The sequence below is a fragment of the Bombina bombina genome, chromosome 11 (assembly GCF_027579735.1).
Source record: "Bombina bombina isolate aBomBom1 chromosome 11, aBomBom1.pri, whole genome shotgun sequence".
NCBI classification, from domain to species: Eukaryota; Metazoa; Chordata; class Amphibia; order Anura; family Bombinatoridae; genus Bombina; species Bombina bombina.
The window spans coordinates 7,806,027-7,832,393 of NC_069509.1; the positions used below are offsets into that span (position 1 = coordinate 7,806,027).

A 26,367-nucleotide genomic window follows, 5' to 3' on the forward strand; every position below is an offset into this window, starting at 1 on the left:
CTTTGGAGACATACGTTCTTGGAACTGAACTGCTGCAGCATATGGAGTGAGTATACTGCACCCATATTTATCTGGTAGCTATATACACCTCAAGCCCTTTTTTCTCTTCATTATTAGAGAAAAAATCATTTTACAGACCAGCGCCATCTATCTTCCTACAAATATAAACTACACCTAACGCATGCGCAATGTAGCTATATACACCTCAAATCATTTTACAGACCAGCGCCATCTATCTTCCTACAACGTTTCATCCACACAGTCCTAGAGGAGAGACTGTAAGAAGGCTGCGGTCTACCCTAAAAGGAGAGTGTTAGTTCTTAGTTTGTGAACACATCTGTTTATCCATTAACATTGTATATTTATTTACATTGTGTATACTATTGGCTTGTATTTCCGGTTAGTTTATATTTGAAGGCATTTTTGGGAGTTACGGTGCTCCCATACTCAGTGCAAGGCTTGCTACGGATAACTTTCATGGCAATGTAAAAATGGAGTAAGATTTCTCCATTTTTGCCACTTAAGTGCTTGCGCTGGATATTGGATACCGATTTACGACGCAGTCCCATGTTAGCCTATGGGAGTAAAAATTGCAGGCGACGGGTGAAATATACGTGCCACATTTATATGCGGCGCTGTATATACAATACCAAACCTGCACAAAAACTGGAGTTGCCAGCTTTTCCGGGCGACGCCACATATGTAATGGGGTCCTATATGCTTGCCTTCTAGATGTAAGTTTACAAGTTATATTGTTGCCTTCTAGATGTAAATTTACAGGTTATATTGTTGCCTTCTAGATGTGAGTTTACAGGCTATATTATTGCCTTCTAGATGTAAGTTTACAGGCAATATGATTGCCTTCTAGATGTGAGTTTACAGACTATATGATTGCCTTCTAGATGTGAGTTTACAGGCTATATAATTGCCTTTTAGATGTGAGTTTACAGGCTATATGATTGCCTTCTAGATGTAAGTTTACTGGCTATATGATTGCCTTCCAGATGTAAGTTTACAGGCAATATGATTGCCTTCTAGATGTGAGTTTACAGGCAATATGCTTGCCTTCTATATGTGAGTTTACATGCTATACGCTTTCCTTCTAGATGTAAGTTTACAGGCTATATGATTGCCTTCTAGATGTAAGTTTACAGGCCATATGATTGCCTTCTAGATGTGAGTTTACATGCTATATGCTTTCCTTCTAGATGTAAGTTTACATGCTATATGCTTGCCTTCTAGATGTAAGTTTATAGGCTATATGATTGCCTTCTAGATCTAAGTTTACAGGCAATATGCTTGCCTTCTAGATGTAAGTTTACAGGCTATATGCTTGCCTTCTAGATGTAATTTTACAGACTATATGATTGCCTTCTAGATGTAAGTTTACAGGCAATATGCTTGCCTTCTAGATGTAAGTTTACAGGCTATATGATTGCCTTCTAGATGTGAGTTTACAGGCTATATGATTGCCTTCTAGATGTGAGTTTACAGGCTAAATGATTGCCTTCTAGATGTAAGTTTACAGACTATATGATTGCCTTCTAGATGTAAGTTTACGGGCTATATGATTGCCTTCTAGATGTGAGTTTACAAGCTATATACTTGCTCTTTGGATCTAAGTTTGCAGACTATTTACTTGGCCAATGAACATGGTTTAACAGGTATATGCTTGCTGTCTGAATGTGTTTACAGTTTATATTGTTGTCCAAGGAATATGGCTTTATGGGCTATTGACTTACCCTCTGGATGTTGAGACACTGATTATATTCCTAATTTCTTTATACATGAGTATAAAAGGTGAGACTAAGGGCAGATTTTTAGTGCTGCAGAATCCTATCCTTACACAATATATGATACAAGTCTGTATCTTTCTATAAATGTATAGGTTCTAATCAGATTATTAAAACAACAGATATAGCACAAAAGAAATATGGATTCATGTAATGTTGGTTTTTCAAAAACACTAAGTATCAAATAAGCTTTATTACAAGTTAACATGAAATCTGCGGTAGGTAAAAAAAACTGTGGAATGCTCCAGGATTCCAGGCCCAATACTGTGTGGGCCCTTGTTATTTATACAGGTAATCAGATTCTACCCCTTATAGTTCATAAATAAATAAAAGGTGGCAGGGAACATCAGAGGATGAATTCAGTCTCAAGATAAGACCCCTTATGTGGGAGGAACACAGCAGCTGCACAAGTTCAGCTAATCACAAGATCCCAGAAGGATCAAAATCTATAAACTGCCAGTCAATCAGAACTTAACAAGTTCAGTCAACTAGCTGCCAGGATCTCCATGACATCAGCAAGTAGCAGGATCTGTTCATGCCTCAAATTTCTGGTAGATGGATTCCACGTAAAGGAGAACTTTCTGCCAATCTGGACCTTGTGTCTGGAGCATATGATCTGGTGTCTGCAAGTGATGAAGCAGAGATCAGAGAGAAAAAGAAGGCAAGGTACAAAGAGAATGTATTAGTTCCCCCCAAGTCACTCACCAAAAGTTGCGGGATGCCTGCAAGCTCAGCGACCTGGAATGCCAACTGCAGATTCTTCCTCTGAAATATGGGAAATCAGTCAAAGAACCTTGTATGTTGGCAACATGTATAATGCACGCCTTGTGTAGTATATGTTCTGGAGGGACCATGTGTACAGACACAATCCTGTGCACTACCACGTGTAAAGACGGAGAATATAGTGTATAATAGATAATGTGTACTACGAGAACCATACATCTTATTGGACCATGTGTATTGGGAGGGCCGTGCGTTCTTATTGGAGCATGTGAAATGGGAGAACCATACATTATTATTGGACCATGTGTACTGAGAGAACCATGTGTTCTTATTGGACCATGTGTATTGGGAGGGCCGTGCGTTCTTATTGGACCATGTGTATTGGGAGGCTGTGCGTTATTATTATTATTGGACCATGTATACTAATGGACACTGTGGAATATTTCCTGTGCAGTGGTTGAGCCATGTTCTCTGATTGTATCATGTGTACTAAGTAGGCCCAGTATACTGAACAGATGCTTATAGACAAAAGACAGGATACCTTTTCCAGTGGGCGGAGCTGGGCATAAGGGATGCTGTCAGGCAGGTAGGAATGCAGTAGGGCACATAATGCCATTCCATCTGCCCAGGAGGTGCTGAAGTTAGTGATCACCACGTGCTGTACCAAAACAGATATTAAATACAAATGTAAAGCAATATCATGGCAGAGAAGCCTTTTATAATAGATAATGCAGCTTTGTTTAGTTAATTAGTATATGTTTTATACTTCTGATACCATCACAGAACAAAAGGCCCATTACTCACCAATAACAAACCTTTGAATGGACATAGGAATGTGGTATGACCATGTATTGTAGTTCACACATCAGCAATAGCAGCAAAATAAATAACAAACTCTACACTGCATGGCCCTCCCATATTCTCACCCAGGTGAATTAGCTTAGGCTTTACTCATAACTGCAATCTAATATTCCTTTAAATGCAGAGCATCTTTAATCACACAATTTCATGCTGCAGAACCTCTTAATATTTGCAGCATATCTATCAGTGAATTAGACCAAATTCCTTAACACAGTGGAGAATTTCACAGAATCTCTGGCTCACCTTGTAACCACAGGTTCTGTCCTGAGCCCATCGCAGAAACACTCCTCTCTTAGAGCCACCGTAACGGCGAAAGAATGACCCTGAATCCTCCGTAAGATTCTCACTATGGGAAAAATATATAAGGAAATTGAGAGTGGGTGTATTGTGTATATATAAGTTGTAGACAGACTATATGATTGCCTTCTAGATGTAAGTTTACAGGCTATATGATTGCCTTCTAGATGTAAGTTTACAGGCTATATGATTGCCTTCTAGATGTGAGTTTACATGCTATATGCTATATGTTTTCCTTCTAGATGTAAGTTTACATGCAATATGATTGCCTGCTAGATGTAAGTTTACAGGCAATATTATTGCCTTCTAGATGTAAGTTTACAGGCAATATGCTTGCCTTCTAGATGTAGGTTTACAGGCAATATGCTTGCCTTCTAGATGTAAGCTTACAGGCTATATGCTTGCCTTCTAGATGTGAGTTTACAGACTATATGATTGCCTTCTAGATGTACGTTTACAGGCAATATGCTTGCCTTCTAGATGTAAGATTACAGGCTATATGCTTGCCTTCTAGATGTAAGTTTACAGGCTATATGCTTGCCTTCTAGATTTAAGTTTACAGGCTATATGATTGACTTCTAGATGTAAGTTTACAGGCTATATGCTTGCCTCCTAGATGTAAGTTTACAGACTATATGATTGCCTTCTAGATGTAAGTTTACAGGCAATATGCTTGCCTTCTAGATGTGAGTTTACAGACTATATGATTGCCTTCTAGATGTAAGTTTACAGGCAATATGCTTGCCTTCTAGATGTGAGTTTACAAGAAATATACTCTTTGGATCTAAGTTTGCAGACTATTTACTTGGCCAATGAACATGATTTAACAGGTATATGCTTGCTGTCTGAATGTATTTACAGTTTATATTGGTGTCCAAGGAATATGGCTTTATGGGCTATTGACTTACCCTCTGGATGTTGAGACACTGATTATATTCCTAATTTCTTTATACATGAGTATAAAAGGTGAGACTAAGGGCGGATTTTTAGTGCTGCAGAATCCTATCCTTACACAATATATGATACAAGTCTATATCTTTCTATAAATGTATAGGTTCTAATCAGATTATTAAAACAACAGATATAGCACAAAAGAAATATGGATTCATGTAATGTTGGTTTTTCAAAGGGTCAGTCAGGGAGCTCAGTGCTGAGGTACAGGGTTAGTCAGGGAGCTCAGTGCTGGTGTACAGGGTTAGTCAGGGAGCTCAGTGCTGGTGTAAAGGGTTAGTCAGGGAGCTCAGTGCTGGTGTACAGGGTTAGTCAGGGAGCTCAGTGCTGGTGTACAGTGTTAGTCAGGGAGCTCAGTGCTGGTGTACAGGGTTAGTCAGGGAGATTAATGCTGAGGTACAGGGTTAGTCAGGGAGCTCAGTGCTTGTGTACAGTGTTAGTCAGGGAGCTCAGTGCTGGTGTACAGGGTTAGTCAGGGAGCTCAGTGCTGAGGTACAGGGTTAGTCAGAGAGCTCAGTGCTGGTGTACAGGGTTAGTCAGGGAGCTCAGTGCTGGTGTACAGGGTTAGTCAGGGAGCTCAGTGCTGATGTACAGGGTTAGTCAGGGAGCTCAGTATTGGTGTACAGGGTTAGTCAGGGAGCTCAGTGCTGGTGTACAGTGTTAGTCAGGGAGCTCAGTGCTGATGTACAGGGTTAGTCAGGGAGCTCAGTATTGGTGTACAGGGTTAGTCAGGGAGCTCAGTGCTGGTGTACAGGGTTAGTCAGGGAGCTCAGTGCCGGTGTACAGGGTTAGTCAGGGAGCTCAGTGCTGGTGTACAGGGTTAGTGAAGGAGCTCAGTGCTGGTGTACAGGGTTAGTCAGGGAGCTCAGTGCTGGTGTACAGGGTTAGTCAGGGAGCTAAGTGCTGGTGTACAGGGTTAGTGAAGGAGCTCAGTGCTGGTGTACAGGTTTAGTCAGGGAGCTCAGTGCTGGTGTACAGGGTTAGTAAGGGAGCTCAGTGCTGGTGTACAGGGTTAGTCAGGGAGCTCAGTGCTGGTGTACAGGGTTAGTGAGGGAGCTCAGTGCTGGTATAAAGGGTTAGTCAGGGAGCTCAGTGCTGGTGTACAGGGTTAGTCAGGGAGCTCAGTGCTGGTGTACAGGGTTAGTCAGGGAGCTCAGTGCTGAGGTACAGGGTTAGTCAGGGAGCTCAGTGCTGGTGTACAGGGTTAGTCAGGGAGCTCAGTGCTGGTGTACAGGGTTGGTCAGAGAGCTCAGTGCTGATGTACAGGGTTAGTCAGGGAGCTCAGTATTGGTGTACAGGGTTAGTCAGGGAGCTCAGTGCTGGTGTACAGTGTTATTCAGGGAGCTCAGTGCTGATGTACAGGGTTAGTCAGGGAGCTCAGTATTGGTGTACAGGGTTTGTCAGGGAGCTCAGTGCTGGTGTACAGGGTTAGTCAGGGAGCTCAGTGCTGGTGAACAGGGTTAGTGAGGGAGCTCAGCGCTGGTGAACAGGGTTAGTGAGGGAGCTCAGTGCTGGTGTACAGGGTTAGTCAGGGAGCTCAGTGCTGGTGAACAAGGTTAGTGAGGGAGCTCAGTGCTGGTGTACAGGGTTAGTCAGGGAGCTCAGTGCTGGTGAACAAGGTTAGTGAGGGAGCTCAGTGCTGGTGAACAGGGTTAGTCAGGGAGCTCAGTGCTGGTGTACAGGGTTAGTCAGGGAGATTAGTGCTGGTGTACAGGGTTAGTCAGGGAGCTCAGTGCTGGTGTACAGGGTTAGTCAGGGAGCTCAGTGCTGGTGTACAGGGTTAGTCAGGGAGCTCAGTGCTGAGGTACAGGGTTAGTCAGGGAGCTCAGTGCTGATGTACAGGGTTAGTGAAGGAGCTCAGTGCTGGTGTACAGGGTTAGTCAGGGAGCTCAGTGCTGGTGTACAGGGTTAGTCAGGGAGCTCAGTGTTGGTGTACAGGGTTAGTCAGGGAGCTCAGTGCTGGTGTACAGGGTTAGTGAAGGAGCTCAGTGCTGGTGTACAGGGTTAGTCAGGGAGCTCAGTGCTGGTGTACAGGATTAGTCAGGGAGCTCTGTGTTGGTGTACAGGGTTAGTCAGGGAGCTCAGTGCTGGTGTACAGGGTTAGTGAAGGAGATCAGTGCTGGTGTACAGGGTTAGTGAAGGAGCTCAGTGCTGGTGTACAGGGTTAGTCAGGGAGCTCAGTGCTGAGGTACAGGGTTAGTCAGGGAGCTCAGTGCTGATGTACAGGGTTAGTCAGGGAGCTCAGTGCTGGTGTACAGGGTTAGTCAGGGAGCTCAGTGCTGGTGTACAGGGTTAGTCAGGGAGCTCAGTGCTGGTGTACAGTGTTAGTCAGGGAGCTCAGTGCTGGTGTACAGGGTTAGTCAGGGAGATTAGTGCTGGTGTACAGGGTTAGTCAGGGAGCTCAGTGCTGAGGTACAGGGTGTTACAAACTGCTATTTGTGACTGGCCCTTTAAATGGAAGGTTGCCCTGCTTCCTTGGATTTTGGAGAAGCCTATTTGCCAGCCTCCTTCCTCATGACTATGGCCCCTGGAAGATTGTGCCCCTGAGAGTATATTGACTTTTGTTGGGTGTGTGTGGCCCTTTGGGAAACGTCTGGGGACATATTGTGACTCTGGTGAACAATGCCCCCTTTAAGACTATGTCCCCAGACCTGTGAAATGACTTGTCCCTGGCTTTCTCCCATTTGGTTCAGTTTCAGTGTGTGCCATTAAGAGTTAAATTTTGTTCAGCTTCAAGAAACCTATTCTAAATACAAGTCTGCTGGGATTAGCTCTAATTAGGTTTAGTGATCAACTTTCCCATTGTCTAATCAGACTAGTATTGATAAGGTGGACTGCATTGTTTTATTGTGTGTAATGTTATCTGCTGAAGTAAATGTTGTGGCCTGTCAAAGGGAGTGTCTCTATCTAATATCAAATGTGTGATGGGGGATTTTATGCCTCCCCCTGAGAGTGTCCTGTTTGCATGTAACCTCAATAAAAAGCAGGCTGTGTGCTCCAGCACTTCAGACCTATTTTTCTGTCCCTCTAACTTGCAGCTTTGACTCATGTTTGTAGGGGACAGCTTCAGCTAATATCACTACAGGGATTGCTGACTATGGTGCTGATGATTCTTTGGTGAGCGCTAGGAGCATCCTTTTCTACGGTCCAACTTCCAGCCAGCCTGGAGGCAACCGTAACATTTGGCGGCAGCGGTGGGATTGGCGTCCTAGCGCAAGGAGCAGCACCACAACAGCACTGGTATCGTAGGAAAGTTATTGAGGGCAACGCTAGCCACTGCGCAGCGTCCCTACCTACAGCAGCATGGAGCTGACAAGATACTGGTCAGAACCCTGTGAAGAGCACCTCAACCTGATCCGTCGCTATGAGGGCGCTGATTTCGTTCCAGAGGTAAAGAGGCGGCTAGTCCGATATGGTCCAGACCCTGCACAGGAGGTAGTCAGTCGCCTCATCCGGGAATTGGCTACTGAGAACGAAGCGGCACGAGCCTTTGAGCGCCAACTGTGGAGTTTGAGGGTATGGACACCTGGTCTCTCTCCCCAGCCGCAGCATGTTCCACAGGGAGAGGAGAGCAGCGACCTCCCTCCCCAGCGGCAGTATACTGTGCAGAGGGAAGAGAAAACCAGTCTCCTTCCCCAACCAGAGATACCAGAGGCAGCAGGCCTCATAGACTGGTCCTGGGAGGACCCCCAGCAGGCAGGTGGAGATGGGACCGCAGTCTCTCTACCGGCCCTACAGGGATGCTGGGCAGGCGGCCCAGATCCCCAGCGACAGACCCAGCTACAGGGAGGGGAGAGCATCGACCTCCCTCCCCAGCCGGAGTGTGCCTTCCAGGGAGAGGAGACAACCGGTCTCTCTCCCCAGCCGCAGCATGTTCCACAGGAAGCGGAGAGCATCGACCTCCCTTCCCAACGGCCACCGGAGTATCAGGAGGAGGAGGTAAGCCAATCTCCCCCTCCCCAGCTAACTCCTAACTTGGGCCCAGGGTTAACAGTGGAGATGTTAACCCCCACTGACCCCCACGTTCCCTTTGCCACCGGGCAGGACTATGCCCCAATTCCCCCAGCAGAAGAGCTGGCATCAGGACAGAGCGCTGCTGGCCTCTGCCCTACAGACCCCCTTGTTACAGGACTGGCCTGCAAACCCCTCACCCCAGCAGAAGCGCTGGCACCAGGGCAGAGTGCCGCTGGCCTCTGCCCCCCAAGTACCATCAGCTATTTGCCCAGCTGCGCCAGGAAGGCAGAGGATGCTACCCTTTCATCCTATAACCTGGAACCTACAGGCCAGTACTACTTATTGTGGGGGGGCTACTTTGCTGCTAGTGTTTATTTGTGGGTGGGTTGCGAGACTAACTTAGGCACTGACCGACAGAAGGTCAGGTGCCTGGTTAGTCTCCCTCCAAAAGGGGAGATATGTTACAAACTGCTATTTGTGACTGGCCCTTTAAATGGAAGGTTGCCCTGCTTCCTTGGATTTTGGAGAAGCCTATTTGCCAGCCTCCTTCCTCATGACTATGGCCCCTGGAAGATTGTGCCCCTGAGAGTATATTGACTTTTGTTGGGTGTGTGTGGCCCTTTGGGAAACGTCTGGGGACATATTGTGACTCTGGTGAACAATGCCCCCTTTAAGACTATGTCCCCAGACCTGTGAAATGACTTGTCCCTGGCTTTCTCCCATTTGGTTCAGTTTCAGTGTGTGCCATTAAGAGTTAAATTTTGTTCAGCTTCAAGAAACCTATTCTAAATACAAGTCTGCTGGGATTAGCTCTAATTAGGTTTAGTGATCAACTTTCCCATTGTCTAATCAGACTAGTATTGATAAGGTGGACTGCATTGTTTTATTGTGTGTAATGTTATCTGCTGAAGTAAATGTTGTGGCCTGTCAAAGGGAGTGTCTCTCTATCTAATATCAAATGTGTGATGGGGGATTTTATGCCTCCCCCTGAGAGTGTCCTGTTTGCATGTAACCTCAATAAAAAGCAGGCTGTGTGCTCCAGCACTTCAGACCTATTTTTCTGTCCCTCTAACTTGCAGCTTTGACTCATGTTTGTAGGGGACAGCTTCAGCTAATATCACTACAGGGATTGCTGACTATGGTGCTGATGATTCTTTGGTGAGCGCTAGGAGCATCCTTTTCTACGGTCCAACTTCCAGCCAGCCTGGAGGCAACCGTAACACAGGGTTAGTAAGGGAGCTCAGTGCTGGTGTACAGGGTTAGTCAGGGAGCTCAGTGCTGGTGTACAGTGTAAGTCAGAGAGCTCAGTGCTGGTGTACAGGGTTAGTCAGGGAGCTCAGTGCTGGTGTACAGGGTTAGTCAGGGAGCTCAGTGCTGGTGTACAGGGTTAGTCAGAGAGCTCAGTGCTGGTGTATAGGGTTAATCAGAGAGCTCAGTGCTGGTGTACAGGGTTAGTCAGGGAGCTCAGTGCTGGTGTACAGGGTTAGTCAGGGAGCTCAGTGCTGGTGTACAGGGTTAGTCAGAGAGCTCAGTGCTGGTGTACAGGGTTAGTCAGGGAGCTCAGTGCTGATGTACAGGGTTAGTCAGGGAGCTCAGTGCTACTGTACAGGGTTAGTCAGAGAGCTCAGTGCTGGTGTACAGGGTTAGTCAGGGAGCTCAGTGCTGGTGTACAGGGTTAGTCAGGGAGCTCAGTGCTGGTGTACAGGGTTAGTCAGGGAGCTCAGTGCTGATGTACAGGGTTAGTCAGGGAGCTCAGTATTGGTGTACAGGGTTAGTCAGGGAGCTCAGTGCTGGTGTACAGGGTTAGTCAGGGAGCTCAGTGCTGGTGTACAGGGTTAGTCAGGGAGCTCAGTGCTGGTGTACAGGGTTAGTGAAGGAGCTCAGTGCTGGTGTACAGGGTTAGTGAAGGAGCTCAGTGCTGGTGTACAGGGTTAGTCAGGGAGCTCAGTGCTGCTGTACAGGGTTAGTCAGGGAGCTCAATGCTGGTGTACAGGGTTAGTGAAGGAGCTCAGTGCTGGTGTACAGGGTTAGTCAGGGAGCTCAGTGCTGGTGTACAGGGTTAGTAAGGGAGCTCAGTGCTGGTGTACAGGGTTAGTCAGGGAGCTCAGTGCTGGTGTACTGGGTTAGTGAAGGAGCTCAGTGCTGGTGTACAGGGTTAGTCAGGGAGCTCAGTGCTGGTGTACAGGGTTAGTCAGGGAGCTCAGTGCTGGTGTACAGGGTTAGTCAGGGAGCTCAGTGCTGAGGTACAGGGTTAGTCAGGGAGCTCAGTGCTGGTGTACAGGGTTAGTCAGGGAGCTCAGTGCTGGTGTACAGGGTTGGTCAGAGAGCTCAGTGCTGATGTACAGAGTTAGTCAGGGAGCTCAGTATTGGTGTACAGGGTTAGTCAGGGAGCTCAGTGCTGGTGTACAGTGGTATTCAGGGAGCTCAGTGCTGATGTACAGGGTTAGTCAGGGAGCTCAGTATTGGTGTACAGGGTTAGTCAGGGAGCTCAGTGCTGGTGTACAGGGTTAGTCAGGGAGCTCAGTGCTGGTGTACAGGGTTAGTCAGGGAGCTCAGTGCTGGTGTACAGGGTTAGTCAGGGAGCTCAGTGCTGGTGTACAGGGTTAGTCAGGGAGCTCAGTGCTGAGGTACAGGGTTAGTCAGAGAGCTCAGTGCTGGTGTACAGGGTTAGTCAGGGAGCTCAGTGCTGGTGTACAGGGTTAGTCAGGGAGCTCAGTGCTGAGGTACAGGGTTAGTCAGGGAGCTCAGTGCTGGTGTACAGGGTTAGTCAGGGAGCTCAGTGCTGGTGTACAGGGTTAGTCAGGGAGCTCAGTGCTGGTGTACAGGGTTAGTAAGGGAGCTCAGTGCTGGTGTACAGGGTTAGTCAAGGAGATTAGTGCTGGTGTACAGGGTTAGTCAGGGAGCTCAGTGCTGGTGTACAGGGTTAGTCAGGGAGCTCAGTGCTGGTGTACAGGGTTAGTCAGGGAGCTCAGTGCTGGTGTACAGGGTTAGTCATGGAGCTCAGTGCTGGTGTACAGGGTTAGTGAAGGAGCTCAGTGCTTGTGTACAGGGTTAGTCAGGGAGATTAGTGCTGAGGTACAGGGTTAGTCAGGGAGCTCAGTGCTGGTGTACAGTGTTAGTCAGGGAGCTCAGTGCTGGTGTACATGGTTAGTCAGGGAGCTCAGTGCTGAGGTACAGGGTTAGTCAGGGAGCTCAGTGCTGGTGTACAGGGTTAGTCAGGGAGCTCAGTGCTGGTGTACAGGGTTAGTCAGGGAGCTCAGTGCTGAGGTACAGGGTTAGTCAGGGAGCTCAGTGCTGGTGTACAGGGTTAGTCAGGGAGCTCAGTGCTGAGGTACAGGGTTAGTCAGGGAGCTCAGTGCTGGTGTACAGGGTTAGTCAGAGAGCTCAGTGCTGATGTACAGGGTTAGTCAGGGAGCTCAGTGCTGGTGTACAGGGTTAGTAAGGAAGCTCAGTGCTGGTGTACAGGGTTAGTCAAGGAGATTAGTGCTGGTGTACAGGGTTAGTCAGGGAGCTCAGTGCTGATGTACAGGGTTAGTCAAGGAGATTAGTGCTGGTGTACAGGGTTAGTCAGGGAGCTCAGTGCTGGTGTACAGGGTTAGTCAGGGAGCTCAGTGCTGAGGTACAGGGTTAGTCAGGGAGCTCAGTGCTGGTGTACAGGGTTAGTCAGAGAGCTCAGTGCTGGTGTACAGTTTTAGTCAGGGAGCTCAGTGCTGGTGTACAGGGTTAGTCAGGGAGATTAGTGCTGAGGTACAGGGTTAGTCAGGGAGCTCAGTGCTGGTGTACAGTGTTAGTCAGGGAGCTCAGTGCTGAGGTACAGGGTTAGTCAGAGAGCTCAGTGCTGGTGTACAGGGTTAGTCAGGGAGCTCAGTGCTGGTGTACAGGGTTAGTCAGGGAGCTCAGTGCTGAGGTACAGGGTTAGTCAGGGAGCTCAGTGCTGGTGTACAGGGTTAGTCAGGGAGCTCAGTGCTGAGGTACAGGGTTAGTCAGGGAGCTCAGTGCTGGTGTACAGGGTTAGTCAGGGAGCTCAGTGCTGGTGTACAGGGTTAGTCAGGGAGCTCAGTGCTGAGGTACAGGGTTAGTCAGGGAGCTCAGTGCTGGTGTACAGGGTTAGTCAAGGAGCTCAGTGCTGGTGTACAGGGTTAGTCAGAGAGCTCAGTGCTGGTGTACAGGGTTAGTCAGAGAGCTCAGTGCTGAGGTACAGGGTTAGTCAGGGAGCTCAGTGCTGGTGTACAGGGTTAGTCAGGGAGCTCAGTGCTGGTGTACAGGGTTAGTCAGGGAGCTCAGTGCTGATGTACAGGGTTAGTCAGGGAGCTCAGTGCTGGTGTACAGGGTTAGTCAGGGAGCTCAGTGCTGGTGTACAGGGTTAGTCAGGGAGCTCAGTGCTGAGGTACAGGGTTAGTCAAGGAGCTTAGTATTGGTGTACAGGGTTAGTCAGGGAGCTCGGTGCTGGTGTACAGGGTTAGTCAGGGAGCTCAGTGCTGGTGTACAGGGTTAGTCAGGGAGCTCAGTGCTGAGGTACAGGGTTAGTCAGGGAGCTCAGTGCTGATGTACAGGGTTAGTGAAGGAGCTCAGTGCTGGTGTACAGGGTTAGTGAAGGAGCTCAGTGCTGTTGTACAGGGTTAGTCAGGGAGCTCAGTGCTGGTGTACAGGGTTAGTCAGGGAGCTCAGTGCTGGTGTACAGGGTTAGTGAAGGAGCTCAGTGCTTGTGTACAGGGTTAGTCAGGGAGCTCAGTGCTGGTGTACAGGGTTAGTCAGGGAGCTCAGTGCAGATGTACAGGGTTAGTGAAGGAGCTCAGTGCTGGTGTACAGGGTTAGTGAAGGAGCTCAGTGCTGGTGTACAGGGTTAGTCAGGGAGCTCAGTGCTGGTGTACAGGGTTAGTCAGGGAGATTAGTGCTGGTGTACAGGGTTAGTCAGGGAGCTCAGTGCTGGTGTACAGGGTTAGTCAGGGAGCTCAGTGCTGGTGTACAGGGTTAGTCAGGGAGCTCAGTGCTGGTGTACAGGGTTAGTCAGGGAGCTCAGTGCTGGTTTACAGGGTTAGTGAAGGAGCTCAGTGCTTGTGTACAGGGTTAGTCAGGGAGCTCAGTGCTGGTGTACAGGGTTAGTCAGGGAGCTCAGTGCTGGTGTACAGGGTTAGTGAAGGAGCTCAGTGCTTGTGTACAGGGTTAGTCAGGGAGCTCAGTGCTGGTGTACAGGGTTAGTCAGGGAGCTCAGTGCTGGTGTACAGGGTTAGTGAAGGAGCTCAGTGCTGGTGTACTGGGTTAGTCAGGGAGCTCAGTGCTGGTGTACAGGGTTAGTCAGGGAGCTCAGTGCTGGTGTACAGGGTTAGTCAGGGAGATTAGTGCTGAGGTACAGGGTTAGTCAGGGAGCTCAGTGCTGGTGTACAGTGTTAGTCAGGGAGCTCAGTGCTGGTGTACATGGTTAGTCAGGGAGCTCAGTGCTGAGGTACAGGGATAGTCAGAGAGCTCAGTGCTGGTGTACAGGGTTAGTCAGGGAGCTCAGTGCTGGTGTACAGGGTTAGTCAGGGAGCTCAGTGCTGAGGTACAGGGTTAGTCAGGGAGCTCAGTGCTGGTGTACAGGGTTAGTCAGGGAGCTCAGTGCTAAGGTACAGGGTTAGTCAGGGAGCTCAGTGCTGGTGTACAGGGTTAGTCAGAGAGCTCAGTGCTGATGTACAGGGTTAGTCAGGGAGCTCAGTGCTGGTGTACAGGGTTAGTCAGGGAGCTCAGTGCTGGTGTACAGGGTTAGTCAGGGAGCTCAGTGCTGAGGTACAGGGTTAGTCAGGGAGCTTAGTATTGGTGTACAGGGTTAGTCAGGGAGCTCAGTGCTGGTGTACAGGGTTAGTCAGGGAGCTCAGTGCTGAGGTACAGGGTTAGTCAGGGAGCTCAGTGCTGATGTACAGGGTTAGTGAAGGAGCTCAGTGCTGGTGTACAGGGTTAGTGAAGGAGCTCAGTGCAGATGTACAGGGTTAGTGAAGGAGCTCAGTGCTGTTGTACAGGGTTAGTGAAGGAGCTCAGTGCAGATGTACAGGGTTAGTGAAGGAGCTCAGTGCTGTTGTACAGGGTTAGTGAAGGAGCTCAGTGCAGATGTACAGGGTTAGTGAAGGAGCTCAGTGCTGTTGTACAGGGTTAGTCAGGGAGCTCAGTGCTGGTGTACAGGGTTAGTCATGGAGCTCAGTGCTGGTGTACAGGGTTAGTGAAGGAGCTCAGTGCTTGTGTACAGGGTTAGTCAGGGAGCTCAGTGCTGGTGTACAGGGTTAGTCAGGGAGCTCAGTGCTGATGTACAGGGTTAGTGAAGGAGCTCAGTGCTGGTGTACAGGGTTAGTGAAGGAGCTCAGTGCTGGTGTACAGGGTTAGTCAGGGAGCTCAGTGCTCGTGTACAGGGTTAGTCAGGGAGATTAGTGCTGGTGTACAGGGTTAGTCAGGGAGCTCAGTGCTGGTGTACAGGGTTAGTCAGGGAGCTCAGTGCTGGTGTACAGGGTTAGTCAGGGAGCTCAGTGCTGGTGTACAGGGTTAGTCATGGAGCTCAGTGCTGGTGTACAGGGTTAGTGAAGGAGCTCAGTGCTTGTGTACAGGGTTAGTCAGGGAGCTCAGTGCTGGTGTACAGGGTTAGTCAGGGAGCTCAGTGCTGATGTACAGGGTTAGTGAAGGAGCTCAGTGCTGGTGTACAGGGTTAGTGAAGGAGCTCAGTGCTGGTGTACAGGGTTAGTCAGGGAGATTAGTGCTGAGGTACAGGGTTAGTCAGGGAGCTCAGTGCTGGTGTACAGTGTTAGTCAGGGAGCTCAGTGCTGGTGTACATGGTTAGTCAGGGAGCTCAGTGCTGAGGTACAGGGTTAGTCAGAGAGCTCAGTGCTGGTGTACAGGGTTAGTCAGGGAGCTCAGTGCTGGTGTACAGGGTTAGTCAGGGAGCTCAGTGCTGAGGTACAGGGTTAGTCAGGGAGCTCAGTGCTGGTGTACAGAGTTAGTCAGAGAGCTCAGTGCTGGTGTACAGTTTTAGTCAGGGAGCTCAGTGCTGGTGTACAGGGTTAGTCAGGGAGATTAGTGCTGAGGTACAGGGTTAGTCAGGGAGCTCAGTGCTGGTGTACAGTGTTAGTCAGGGAGCTCAGTGCTGGTGTACATGGTTAGTCAGGGAGCTCAGTGCTGAGGTACAGGGTTAGTCAGAGAGCTCAGTGCTGGTGTACAGGGTTAGTCAGGGAGCTCAGTGCTGGTGTACAGGGTTAGTCAGGGAGCTCAGTGCTGAGGTACAGGGTTAGTCAGGGAGCTCAGTGCTGGTGTACAGGGTTAGTCAGGGAGCTCAGTGCTAAGGTACAGGGTTAGTCAGGGAGCTCAGTGCTGGTGTACAGGGTTAGTCAGAGAGCTCAGTGCTGATGTACAGGGTTAGTCAGGGAGCTCAGTGCTGGTGTACAGGGTTAGTCAGGGAGCTCAGTGCTGGTGTACAGGGTTAGTCAGGGAGCTCAGTGCTGAGGTACAGGGTTAGTCAAGGAGCTTAGTATTGGTGTACAGGGTTAGTCAGGGAGCTCGGTGCTGGTGTACAGGGTTAGTCAGGGAGCTCAGTGCTGGTGTACAGGGTTAGTCAGGGAGCTCAGTGCTGAGGTACAGGGTTAGTCAGGGAGCTCAGTGCTGATGTACAGGGTTAGTGATGGAGCTCAGTGCTGGTGTACAGTGTTAGTGAAGGAGCTCAGTGCTGTTGTACAGGGTTAGTCAGGGAGCTCAGTGCTGGTGTACAGGGTTAGTCAGGGAGCTCAATGCTGGTGTACAGGGTTAGTGAAGGAGCTCAGTGCTTGTGTACAGGGTTAGTCAGGGAGCTCAGTGCTGGTGTACAGGGTTAGTCAGGGAGCTCAGTGCAGATGTACAGGGTTAGTGAAGGAGCTCAGTGCTGCTGTACAGGGTTAGTGAAGGAGCTCAGTGCTGGTGTACAGGGTTAGTCAGGGAGCTCAGTGCTGGTGTACAGGGTTAGTCAGGGAGATTAGTGCTGGTGTACAGGGTTAGTCAGGGAGCTCAGTGCTGGTGTACAGGGTTAGTCAGGGAGCTCAGTGCTGGTGTACAGGGTTAGTCAGGGAGCTCAGTGCTGGTGTACAGGGTTAGTCAGGAAGCTCAGTGCTGGTTTACAGGGTTAGTGAAGGAGCTCAGTGCTTGTGTACAGGGTTAGTCAGGGAGCTCAGTGCTGGTGTACAGGGTTAGTCAGGGAGCTCAGTGCTGGTGTACAGGGTTAGTGAAGGAGCTCAGTGCTTGTGTACAGGGTTAGTCAGGGAGCTCAGTGCTGGTGTACAGGGTTAGTCAGGGAGCTCAGTGCTGGTGTACAGGGTTAGTGAAGGAGCTCAGTGCTGGTGTACTGGGTTAGTCAGGGAGCTCAGTGCTGGTGTACAGGGTTAGTCAGGGAGCTCAGTGCTGGTGTACAGGGTTAGTCAGGGAGATTAGTGCTGAGGTACAGGGTTAGTCAGGGAGCTCAGTGCTGGTGTACAGTGTTAGTCAGGGAGCTCAGTGCTGGTGTACATGGTTAGTCAGGGAGCTCAGTGCTGAGGTACAGGGATAGTCAGAGAGCTCAGTGCTGGTGTACAGGGTTAGTCAGGGAGCTCAGTGCTGGTGTACAGGGTTAGTCAGGGAGCTCAGTGCTGAGGTACAGGGTTAGTCAGGGAGCTCAGTGCTGGTGTACAGGGTTAGTCAGGGAGCTCAGTGCTAAGGTACAGGGTTAGTCAGGGAGCTCAGTGCTGGTGTACAGGGTTAGTCAGAGAGCTCAGTGCTGATGTACAGGGTTAGTCAGGGAGCTCAGTGCTGGTGTACAGGGTTAGTCAGGGAGCTCAGTGCTGGTGTACAGGGTTAGTCAGGGAGCTCAGTGCTGAGGTACAGGGTTAGTCAGGGAGCTTAGTATTGGTGTACAGGGTTAGTCAGGGAGCTCAGTGCTGGTGTACAGGGTTAGTCAGGGAGCTCAGTGCTGGTGTACAGGGTTAGTCAGGGAGCTCAGTGCTGAGGTACAGGGTTAGTCAGGGAGCTCAGTGCTGATGTACAGGGTTAGTGAAGGAGCTCAGTGCTGGTGTACAGGGTTAGTGAAGGAGCTCAGTGCTGTTGTACAGGGTTAGTCAGGGAGCTCAGTGCTGGTGTACAGGGTTAGTCATGGAGCTCAGTGCTGGTGTACAGGGTTAGTGAAGGAGCTCAGTGCTTGTGTACAGGGTTAGTCAGGGAGCTCAGTGCTGGTGTACAGGGTTAGTCAGGGAGCTCAGTGCTGATGTACAGGGTTAGTGAAGGAGCTCAGTGCTGGTGTACAGGGTTAGTGAAGGAGCTCAGTGCTGGTGTACAGGGTTAGTCAGGGAGCTCAGTGCTCGTGTACAGGGTTAGTCAGGGAGATTAGTGCTGGTGTACAGGGTTAGTCAGGGAGCTCAGTGCTGGTGTACAGGGTTAGTCAGGGAGCTCAGTGCTGGTGTACAGGGTTAGACAGGGAGCTCAGTGCTGGTGTACAGGGTTAGTCAGGGAGCTCAGTGCTGGTTTACAGGGTTAGTGAAGGATCTCAGTGCTTGTGTACAGGGTTAGTCAGGGAGCTCAGTGCTGGTGTACAGGGTTAGTCAGGGAGCTCAGTTCTGGTGTACAGGGTTAGTGAAGGAGCTCAGTGCTTGTGTACAGGGTTAGTCAGGGAGCTCAGTGCTGGTGTACAGGGTTAGTCAGGGAGCTCAGTGCTGGTGTACAGGGTTAGTGAAGGAGCTCAGTGCTGGTGTACTGGGTTAGTCAGGGAGCTCAGTGCTGGTGTACAGGGTTAGTCAGGGAGCTCAGTGCTGGTGTACAGGGTTAGTGAAGGAGCTCAGTGCTGGTGTACAGGGTTAGTCAGGGAGCTCAGTGCTGGTGTACAGGGTTAGTCAGGGAGCTCAGTGCTGGTGTACAGGGTTAGTCAGGGAGCTCAGTGCTGGTGTACAGGGTTAGTCAGGGAGCTCAGTGCTGGTGTACAGGGTTAGTCAGGGAGCTCAGTGCTGGTGTACAGGGTTAGTCAGGGAGCTCAGTGCTGGTGTACAGGGTTAGTCAGGGTGCTCAGTGCTGGTGTACAGGGTTAGTCAGGGAGCTCAGTGCTGGTGTACAGGGTTAGTGAAGGAGCTCAGTGCTGGTGTACAGGGTTAGTCAGGGAGCTCAGTGCTGGTGTACAGGGTTAGTCAGGGAGCTCAGTGCTGGTGTACAGGGTTAGTCAGGGAGCTCAGTGCTGGTGTACAGGGTTAGTCAGGGAGCTCAGTGCTGAGGTACAGGGTTAGTCAGGTAGCTCAGTGCTGGTGTACAGGGTTAGTCAGGGAGCTCAGTGCTGGTGTACAGGGTTAGTCAAGGAGCTCAGTGCTGGTGTACAGGGTTAGTTAGGGAGCTCGGTGCTGAGGTACAGGGTTAGTCAGAGAGCTCAGTGCTGATGTACAGGGTTAGTCAGGGAGCTCAGTATTGGTGTACAGGGTTAGTCAGGGAGCTCAGTGCTGGTGTACAGGGTTAGTCAGGGAGCTCAGTGCTGGTGTACAGTGTTAGTCAGGGAGCTCAGTGCTTATGTACAGGGTTAGTCAGGGAGCTCAGTATTGGTGTACAGGGTTAGTCAGGGAGCTCAGTGCTGGTGTACAGGGTTAGTCAGGGAGCTCAGTGCTGGTGTACAGGGTTAGTCAGGGAGCTCAGTGCTGGTGTACAGGGTTAGTCAGGGAGCTCAGTGCTGGTGTACAGGGTTAGTCAGTGAGCTCAGTGCTGGTGTACAGGGTTAGTAAGGGAGCTCAGTGCTGGTGTACAGGGTTAGTCAGGGAGCTCAGTGCTAAGGTACAGGGTTAGTCAGGGAGCTCAGTGCTGATGTACAGGGTTAGTGAAGGAGCTCAGTGCTAGTGTACAGGGTTAGTCAGGGAGCTCAGTGCTGGTGTACAGGGTTAGTCAGGGAGCTCAGTGCTAAGGTACAGGGTTAGTCAGGGAGCTCAATGCTGATGTACAGGGTTAGTGAAGGAGCTCAGTGCTGGTGTACAGGGTTAGTGAAAGAGCTCAGTGCTGGTGTACAGGGTTAGTCAGGGAGCTCAGTGCTGGTGTACAGGGTTAGTCAGGGAGCTCAGTGCTGGTGTACAGGGTTAGTCAGGGAGCTCAGTGCTGGTGTACAGGGTAAGTGAAGGAGCTCAGTGCTGGTGTACAGGGTTAGTCAGGGAGCTCAGTGCTAGTGTACAGGGTTAGTTAGGGAGCTCAGTGCTGGTGTACAGGGTTAGTGAAGGAGCTCAGTGCTAGTGTACAGGGTTAGTCAGGGAGCTCAGTGCTGGTGTACAGGGTTAGTCAGGGAGCTCAGTGCTAAGGTACAGGGTTAGTCAGGGAGCTCAGTGCTGATGTACAGGGTTAGTGAATGAGCTCAGTGCTGGTGTACAGGGTTAGTCAGGGAGCTCAGTGCTGGTGTACAGGGTTAGTCAGGGAGCTCAGTGCTGGTGTACAGGGTTAGTCAGGGAGCTTAGTGCTGGTGTACAGGGTTAGTAAAGGAGCTCAGTGCTGGTGTACAGGGTTAGTCAGGGAGCTCAGTGCTGGTGTACAGGGTTAGTCAGGGAGCTCAGTGCTGGTGTACAGGGTTAGTGAAGGAGCTCAGTGCTGGTGTACAGGGTTAGTCAGGGAGCTCAGTGCTGGTGTACAGGGTTAGTAAGGGAGCTCAGTGCTGGTGTACAGGGTTAGTCAGGGAGCTCAGTGCTGGTGTACAGGGTTAGTCAGGGAGCTCAGTGCTGGTGTACAGGGTTAGTGAAGGAGCTCAGTGCTGGTGTACAGGGTTAGTCAGGGAGCTCAGTGCTGGTGTACAGGGTTAGTCAGGGAGCTCAGTGCTGGTGTACAGGGTTAGTCAGGGAGCTCAGTGCTGGTGTACAGGGTTAGTCAGGGAGCTCAGTGCTGAGGTACAGGGTTAGTCAGGGAGCTCAGTGCTGGTGAACAGGGTTAGTCAGGGAGCTCAGTGCTGGTGTACAGGGTTAGTGAAGGAGCTCAGTGCTGGTGTACAGGGTTAGTCAGGGAGCTCAGTGCTGGTGAACAAGGTTAGTGAGGGAGCTCAGTGCTGGTGTACAGGGTTAGTCAGGGAGCTCAGTGCTGGTGAACAAGGTTAGTGAGGGAGCTCAGTGCTGGTGAACAGGGTTAGTCAGGGAGCTCAGTGCTGGTGTACAGGGTTAGTCAGGGAGATTAGTGCTGGTGTACAGGGTTAGTCAGGGAGCTCAGTGCTGGTGTACAGGGTTAGTCAGGGAGCTCAGTGCTGGTGTACAGGGTTAGTCAGGGAGCTCAGTGCTGAGGTACAGGGTTAGTCAGGGAGCTCAGTGCTGATGTACAGGGTTAGTGAAGGAGCTCAGTGCTGGTGTACAGGGTTAGTCAGGGAGCTCAGTGCTGGTGTACAGGGTTAGTCAGGGAGCTCAGTGTTGGTGTACAGGGTTAGTCAGGGAGCTCAGTGCTGGTGTACAGGGTTAGTGAAGGAGCTCAGTGCTGGTGTACAGGGTTAGTCAGGGAGCTCAGTGCTGGTGTACAGGATTAGTCAGGGAGCTCTGTGTTGGTGTACAGGGTTAGTCAGGGAGCTCAGTGCTGGTGTACAGGGTTAGTGAAGGAGATCAGTGCTGGTGTACAGGGTTAGTGAAGGAGCTCAGTGCTGGTGTACAGGGTTAGTCAGGGAGCTCAGTGCTGAGGTACAGGGTTAGTCAGGGAGCTCAGTGCTGATGTACAGGGTTAGTCAGGGAGCTCAGTGCTGGTGTACAGGGTTAGTCAGGGAGCTCAGTGCTGGTGTACAGGGTTAGTCAGGGAGCTCAGTGCTGGTGTACAGTGTTAGTCAGGGAGCTCAGTGCTGGTGTACAGGGTTAGTCAGGGAGATTAGTGCTGGTGTACAGGGTTAGTCAGGGAGCTCAGTGCTGAGGTACAGGGTGTTACAAACTGCTATTTGTGACTGGCCCTTTAAATGGAAGGTTGCCCTGCTTCCTTGGATTTTGGAGAAGCCTATTTGCCAGCCTCCTTCCTCATGACTATGGCCCCTGGAAGATTGTGCCCCTGAGAGTATATTGACTTTTGTTGGGTGTGTGTGGCCCTTTGGGAAACGTCTGGGGACATATTGTGACTCTGGTGAACAATGCCCCCTTTAAGACTATGTCCCCAGACCTGTGAAATGACTTGTCCCTGGCTTTCTCCCATTTGGTTCAGTTTCAGTGTGTGCCATTAAGAGTTAAATTTTGTTCAGCTTCAAGAAACCTATTCTAAATACAAGTCTGCTGGGATTAGCTCTAATTAGGTTTAGTGATCAACTTTCCCATTGTCTAATCAGACTAGTATTGATAAGGTGGACTGCATTGTTTTATTGTGTGTAATGTTATCTGCTGAAGTAAATGTTGTGGCCTGTCAAAGGGAGTGTCTCTATCTAATATCAAATGTGTGATGGGGGATTTTATGCCTCCCCCTGAGAGTGTCCTGTTTGCATGTAACCTCAATAAAAAGCAGGCTGTGTGCTCCAGCACTTCAGACCTATTTTTCTGTCCCTCTAACTTGCAGCTTTGACTCATGTTTGTAGGGGACAGCTTCAGCTAATATCACTACAGGGATTGCTGACTATGGTGCTGATGATTCTTTGGTGAGCGCTAGGAGCATCCTTTTCTACGGTCCAACTTCCAGCCAGCCTGGAGGCAACCGTAACATTTGGCGGCAGCGGTGGGATTGGCGTCCTAGCGCAAGGAGCAGCACCACAACAGCACTGGTATCGTAGGAAAGTTATTGAGGGCAACGCTAGCCACTGCGCAGCGTCCCTACCTACAGCAGCATGGAGCTGACAAGATACTGGTCAGAACCCTGTGAAGAGCACCTCAACCTGATCCGTCGCTATGAGGGCGCTGATTTCGTTCCAGAGGTAAAGAGGCGGCTAGTCCGATATGGTCCAGACCCTGCACAGGAGGTAGTCAGTCGCCTCATCCGGGAATTGGCTACTGAGAACGAAGCGGCACGAGCCTTTGAGCGCCAACTGTGGAGTTTGAGGGTATGGACACCTGGTCTCTCTCCCCAGCCGCAGCATGTTCCACAGGGAGAGGAGAGCAGCGACCTCCCTCCCCAGCGGCAGTATACTGTGCAGAGGGAAGAGAAAACCAGTCTCCTTCCCCAACCAGAGATACCAGAGGCAGCAGGCCTCATAGACTGGTCCTGGGAGGACCCCCAGCAGGCAGGTGGAGATGGGACCGCAGTCTCTCTACCGGCCCTACAGGGATGCTGGGCAGGCGGCCCAGATCCCCAGCGACAGACCCAGCTACAGGGAGGGGAGAGCATCGACCTCCCTCCCCAGCCGGAGTGTGCCTTCCAGGGAGAGGAGACAACCGGTCTCTCTCCCCAGCCGCAGCATGTTCCACAGGAAGCGGAGAGCATCGACCTCCCTTCCCAACGGCCACCGGAGTATCAGGAGGAGGAGGTAAGCCAATCTCCCCCTCCCCAGCTAACTCCTAACTTGGGCCCAGGGTTAACAGTGGAGATGTTAACCCCCACTGACCCCCACGTTCCCTTTGCCACCGGGCAGGACTATGCCCCAATTCCCCCAGCAGAAGAGCTGGCATCAGGACAGAGCGCTGCTGGCCTCTGCCCTACAGACCCCCTTGTTACAGGACTGGCCTGCAAACCCCTCACCCCAGCAGAAGCGCTGGCACCAGGGCAGAGTGCCGCTGGCCTCTGCCCCCCAAGTACCATCAGCTATTTGCCCAGCTGCGCCAGGAAGGCAGAGGATGCTACCCTTTCATCCTATAACCTGGAACCTACAGGCCAGTACTACTTATTGTGGGGGGGCTACTTTGCTGCTAGTGTTTATTTGTGGGTGGGTTGCGAGACTAACTTAGGCACTGACCGACAGAAGGTCAGGTGCCTGGTTAGTCTCCCTCCAAAAGGGGAGATATGTTACAAACTGCTATTTGTGACTGGCCCTTTAAATGGAAGGTTGCCCTGCTTCCTTGGATTTTGGAGAAGCCTATTTGCCAGCCTCCTTCCTCATGACTATGGCCCCTGGAAGATTGTGCCCCTGAGAGTATATTGACTTTTGTTGGGTGTGTGTGGCCCTTTGGGAAACGTCTGGGGACATATTGTGACTCTGGTGAACAATGCCCCCTTTAAGACTATGTCCCCAGACCTGTGAAATGACTTGTCCCTGGCTTTCTCCCATTTGGTTCAGTTTCAGTGTGTGCCATTAAGAGTTAAATTTTGTTCAGCTTCAAGAAACCTATTCTAAATACAAGTCTGCTGGGATTAGCTCTAATTAGGTTTAGTGATCAACTTTCCCATTGTCTAATCAGACTAGTATTGATAAGGTGGACTGCATTGTTTTATTGTGTGTAATGTTATCTGCTGAAGTAAATGTTGTGGCCTGTCAAAGGGAGTGTCTCTCTATCTAATATCAAATGTGTGATGGGGGATTTTATGCCTCCCCCTGAGAGTGTCCTGTTTGCATGTAACCTCAATAAAAAGCAGGCTGTGTGCTCCAGCACTTCAGACCTATTTTTCTGTCCCTCTAACTTGCAGCTTTGACTCATGTTTGTAGGGGACAGCTTCAGCTAATATCACTACAGGGATTGCTGACTATGGTGCTGATGATTCTTTGGTGAGCGCTAGGAGCATCCTTTTCTACGGTCCAACTTCCAGCCAGCCTGGAGGCAACCGTAACACAGGGTTAGTAAGGGAGCTCAGTGCTGGTGTACAGGGTTAGTCAGGGAGCTCAGTGCTGGTGTACAGTGTAAGTCAGAGAGCTCAGTGCTGGTGTACAGGGTTAGTCAGGGAGCTCAGTGCTGGTGTACAGGGTTAGTCAGGGAGCTCAGTGCTGGTGTACAGGGTTAGTCAGAGAGCTCAGTGCTGGTGTATAGGGTTAATCAGAGAGCTCAGTGCTGGTGTACAGGGTTAGTCAGGGAGCTCAGTGCTGGTGTACAGGGTTAGTCAGGGAGCTCAGTGCTGGTGTACAGGGTTAGTCAGAGAGCTCAGTGCTGGTGTACAGGGTTAGTCAGGGAGCTCAGTGCTGATGTACAGGGTTAGTCAGGGAGCTCAGTGCTACTGTACAGGGTTAGTCAGAGAGCTCAGTGCTGGTGTACAGGGTTAGTCAGGGAGCTCAGTGCTGGTGTACAGGGTTAGTCAGGGAGCTCAGTGCTGGTGTACAGTGTTAGTCAGGGAGCTCAGTGCTGATGTACAGGGTTAGTCAGGGAGCTCAGTATTGGTGTACAGGGTTAGTCAGGGAGCTCAGTGCTGGTGTACAGGGTTAGTCAGGGAGCTCAGTGCTGGTGTACAGGGTTAGTCAGGGAGCTCAGTGCTGGTGTACAGGGTTAGTGAAGGAGCTCAGTGCTGGTGTACAGGGTTAGTGAAGGAGCTCAGTGCTGGTGTACAGGGTTAGTCAGGGAGCTCAGTGCTGCTGTACAGGGTTAGTCAGGGAGCTCAATGCTGGTGTACAGGGTTAGTGAAGGAGCTCAGTGCTGGTGTACAGGGTTAGTCAGGGAGCTCAGTGCTGGTGTACAGGGTTAGTAAGGGAGCTCAGTGCTGGTGTACAGGGTTAGTCAGGGAGCTCAGTGCTGGTGTACTGGGTTAGTGAAGGAGCTCAGTGCTGGTGTACAGGGTTAGTCAGGGAGCTCAGTGCTGGTGTACAGGGTTAGTCAGGGAGCTCAGTGCTGGTGTACAGGGTTAGTCAGGGAGTTCAGTGCTGAGGTACAGGGTTAGTCAGGGAGCTCAGTGCTGGTGTACAGGGTTAGTCAGGGAGCTCAGTGCTGGTGTACAGGGTTGGTCAGAGAGCTCAGTGCTGATGTACAGAGTTAGTCAGGGAGCTCAGTATTGGTGTACAGGGTTAGTCAGGGAGCTCAGTGCTGGTGTACAGTGGTATTCAGGGAGCTCAGTGCTGATGTACAGGGTTAGTCAGGGAGCTCAGTATTGGTGTACAGGGTTAGTCAGGGAGCTCAGTGCTGGTGTACAGGGTTAGTCAGGGAGCTCAGTGCTGGTGTACAGGGTTAGTCAGGGAGCTCAGTGCTGGTGTACAGTGTTAGTCAGGGAGCTCAGTGCTGGTGTACAGGGTTAGTCAGGGAGCTCAGTGCTGAGGTACAGGGTTAGTCAGAGAGCTCAGTGCTGGTGTACAGGGTTAGTCAGGGAGCTCAGTGCTGGTGTACAGGGTTAGTCAGGGAGCTCAGTGCTGAGGTACAGGGTTAGTCAGGGAGCTCAGTGCTGGTGTACAGGGTTAGTCAGGGAGCTCAGTGCTGGTGTACAGGGTTAGTAAGGGAGCTCAGTGCTGGTGTACAGGGTTAGTAAGGGAGCTCAGTGCTGGTGTACAGGGTTAGTCAAGGAGATTAGTGCTGGTGTACAGGGTTAGTCAGGGAGCTCAGTGCTGGTGTACAGGGTTAGTCAGGGAGCTCAGTGCTGGTGTACAGGGTTAGTCAGGGAGCTCAGTGCTGGTGTACAGGGTTAGTCATGGAGCTCAGTGCTGGTGTACAGGGTTAGTGAAGGAGCTCAGTGCTTGTGTACAGGGTTAGTCAGGGAGATTAGTGCTGAGGTACAGGGTTAGTCAGGGAGCTCAGTGCTGGTGTACAGTGTTAGTCAGGGAGCTCAGTGCTGGTGTACATGGTTAGTCAGGGAGCTCAGTGCTGAGGTACAGGGTTAGTCAGAGAGCTCAGTGCTGGTGTACAGGGTTAGTCAGGGAGCTCAGTGCTGGTGTACAGGGTTAGTCAGGGAGCTCAGTGCTGAGGTACAGGGTTAGTCAGGGAGCTCAGTGCTGGTGTACAGGGTTAGTCAGGGAGCTCAGTGCTAAGGTACAGGGTTAGTCAGGGAGCTCAGTGCTGGTGTACAGGGTTAGTCAGAGAGCTCAGTGCTGATGTACAGGGTTAGTCAG

General features: G+C 50.6%; 1 protein-coding gene across 2 annotated transcripts in view; it reads right to left on the bottom strand.

Moving 5' to 3' along the window:
• Positions 1-1,949: 1,949 nt before the first annotated feature.
• LOC128641830 (smoothelin-like protein 1) overlaps positions 1,950-26,367 on the bottom strand; it is a 141,895-nt gene continuing 117,477 nt past the window's right edge. For both annotated transcript variants that reach the window (XM_053694380.1, XM_053694379.1), the window contains exons 10-13: positions 3,621-3,723; positions 3,058-3,174; positions 2,499-2,558; positions 1,950-2,416 (exon numbers count right to left, since the gene is read on the bottom strand). In XM_053694380.1, coding sequence (XP_053550355.1) covers positions 2,327-2,416; positions 2,499-2,558; positions 3,058-3,174; positions 3,621-3,723 — 370 coding nt within the window. In that variant the 3' untranslated portion in view covers positions 1,950-2,326. The remainder of the gene's footprint in view (positions 2,417-2,498; positions 2,559-3,057; positions 3,175-3,620; positions 3,724-26,367) is intronic.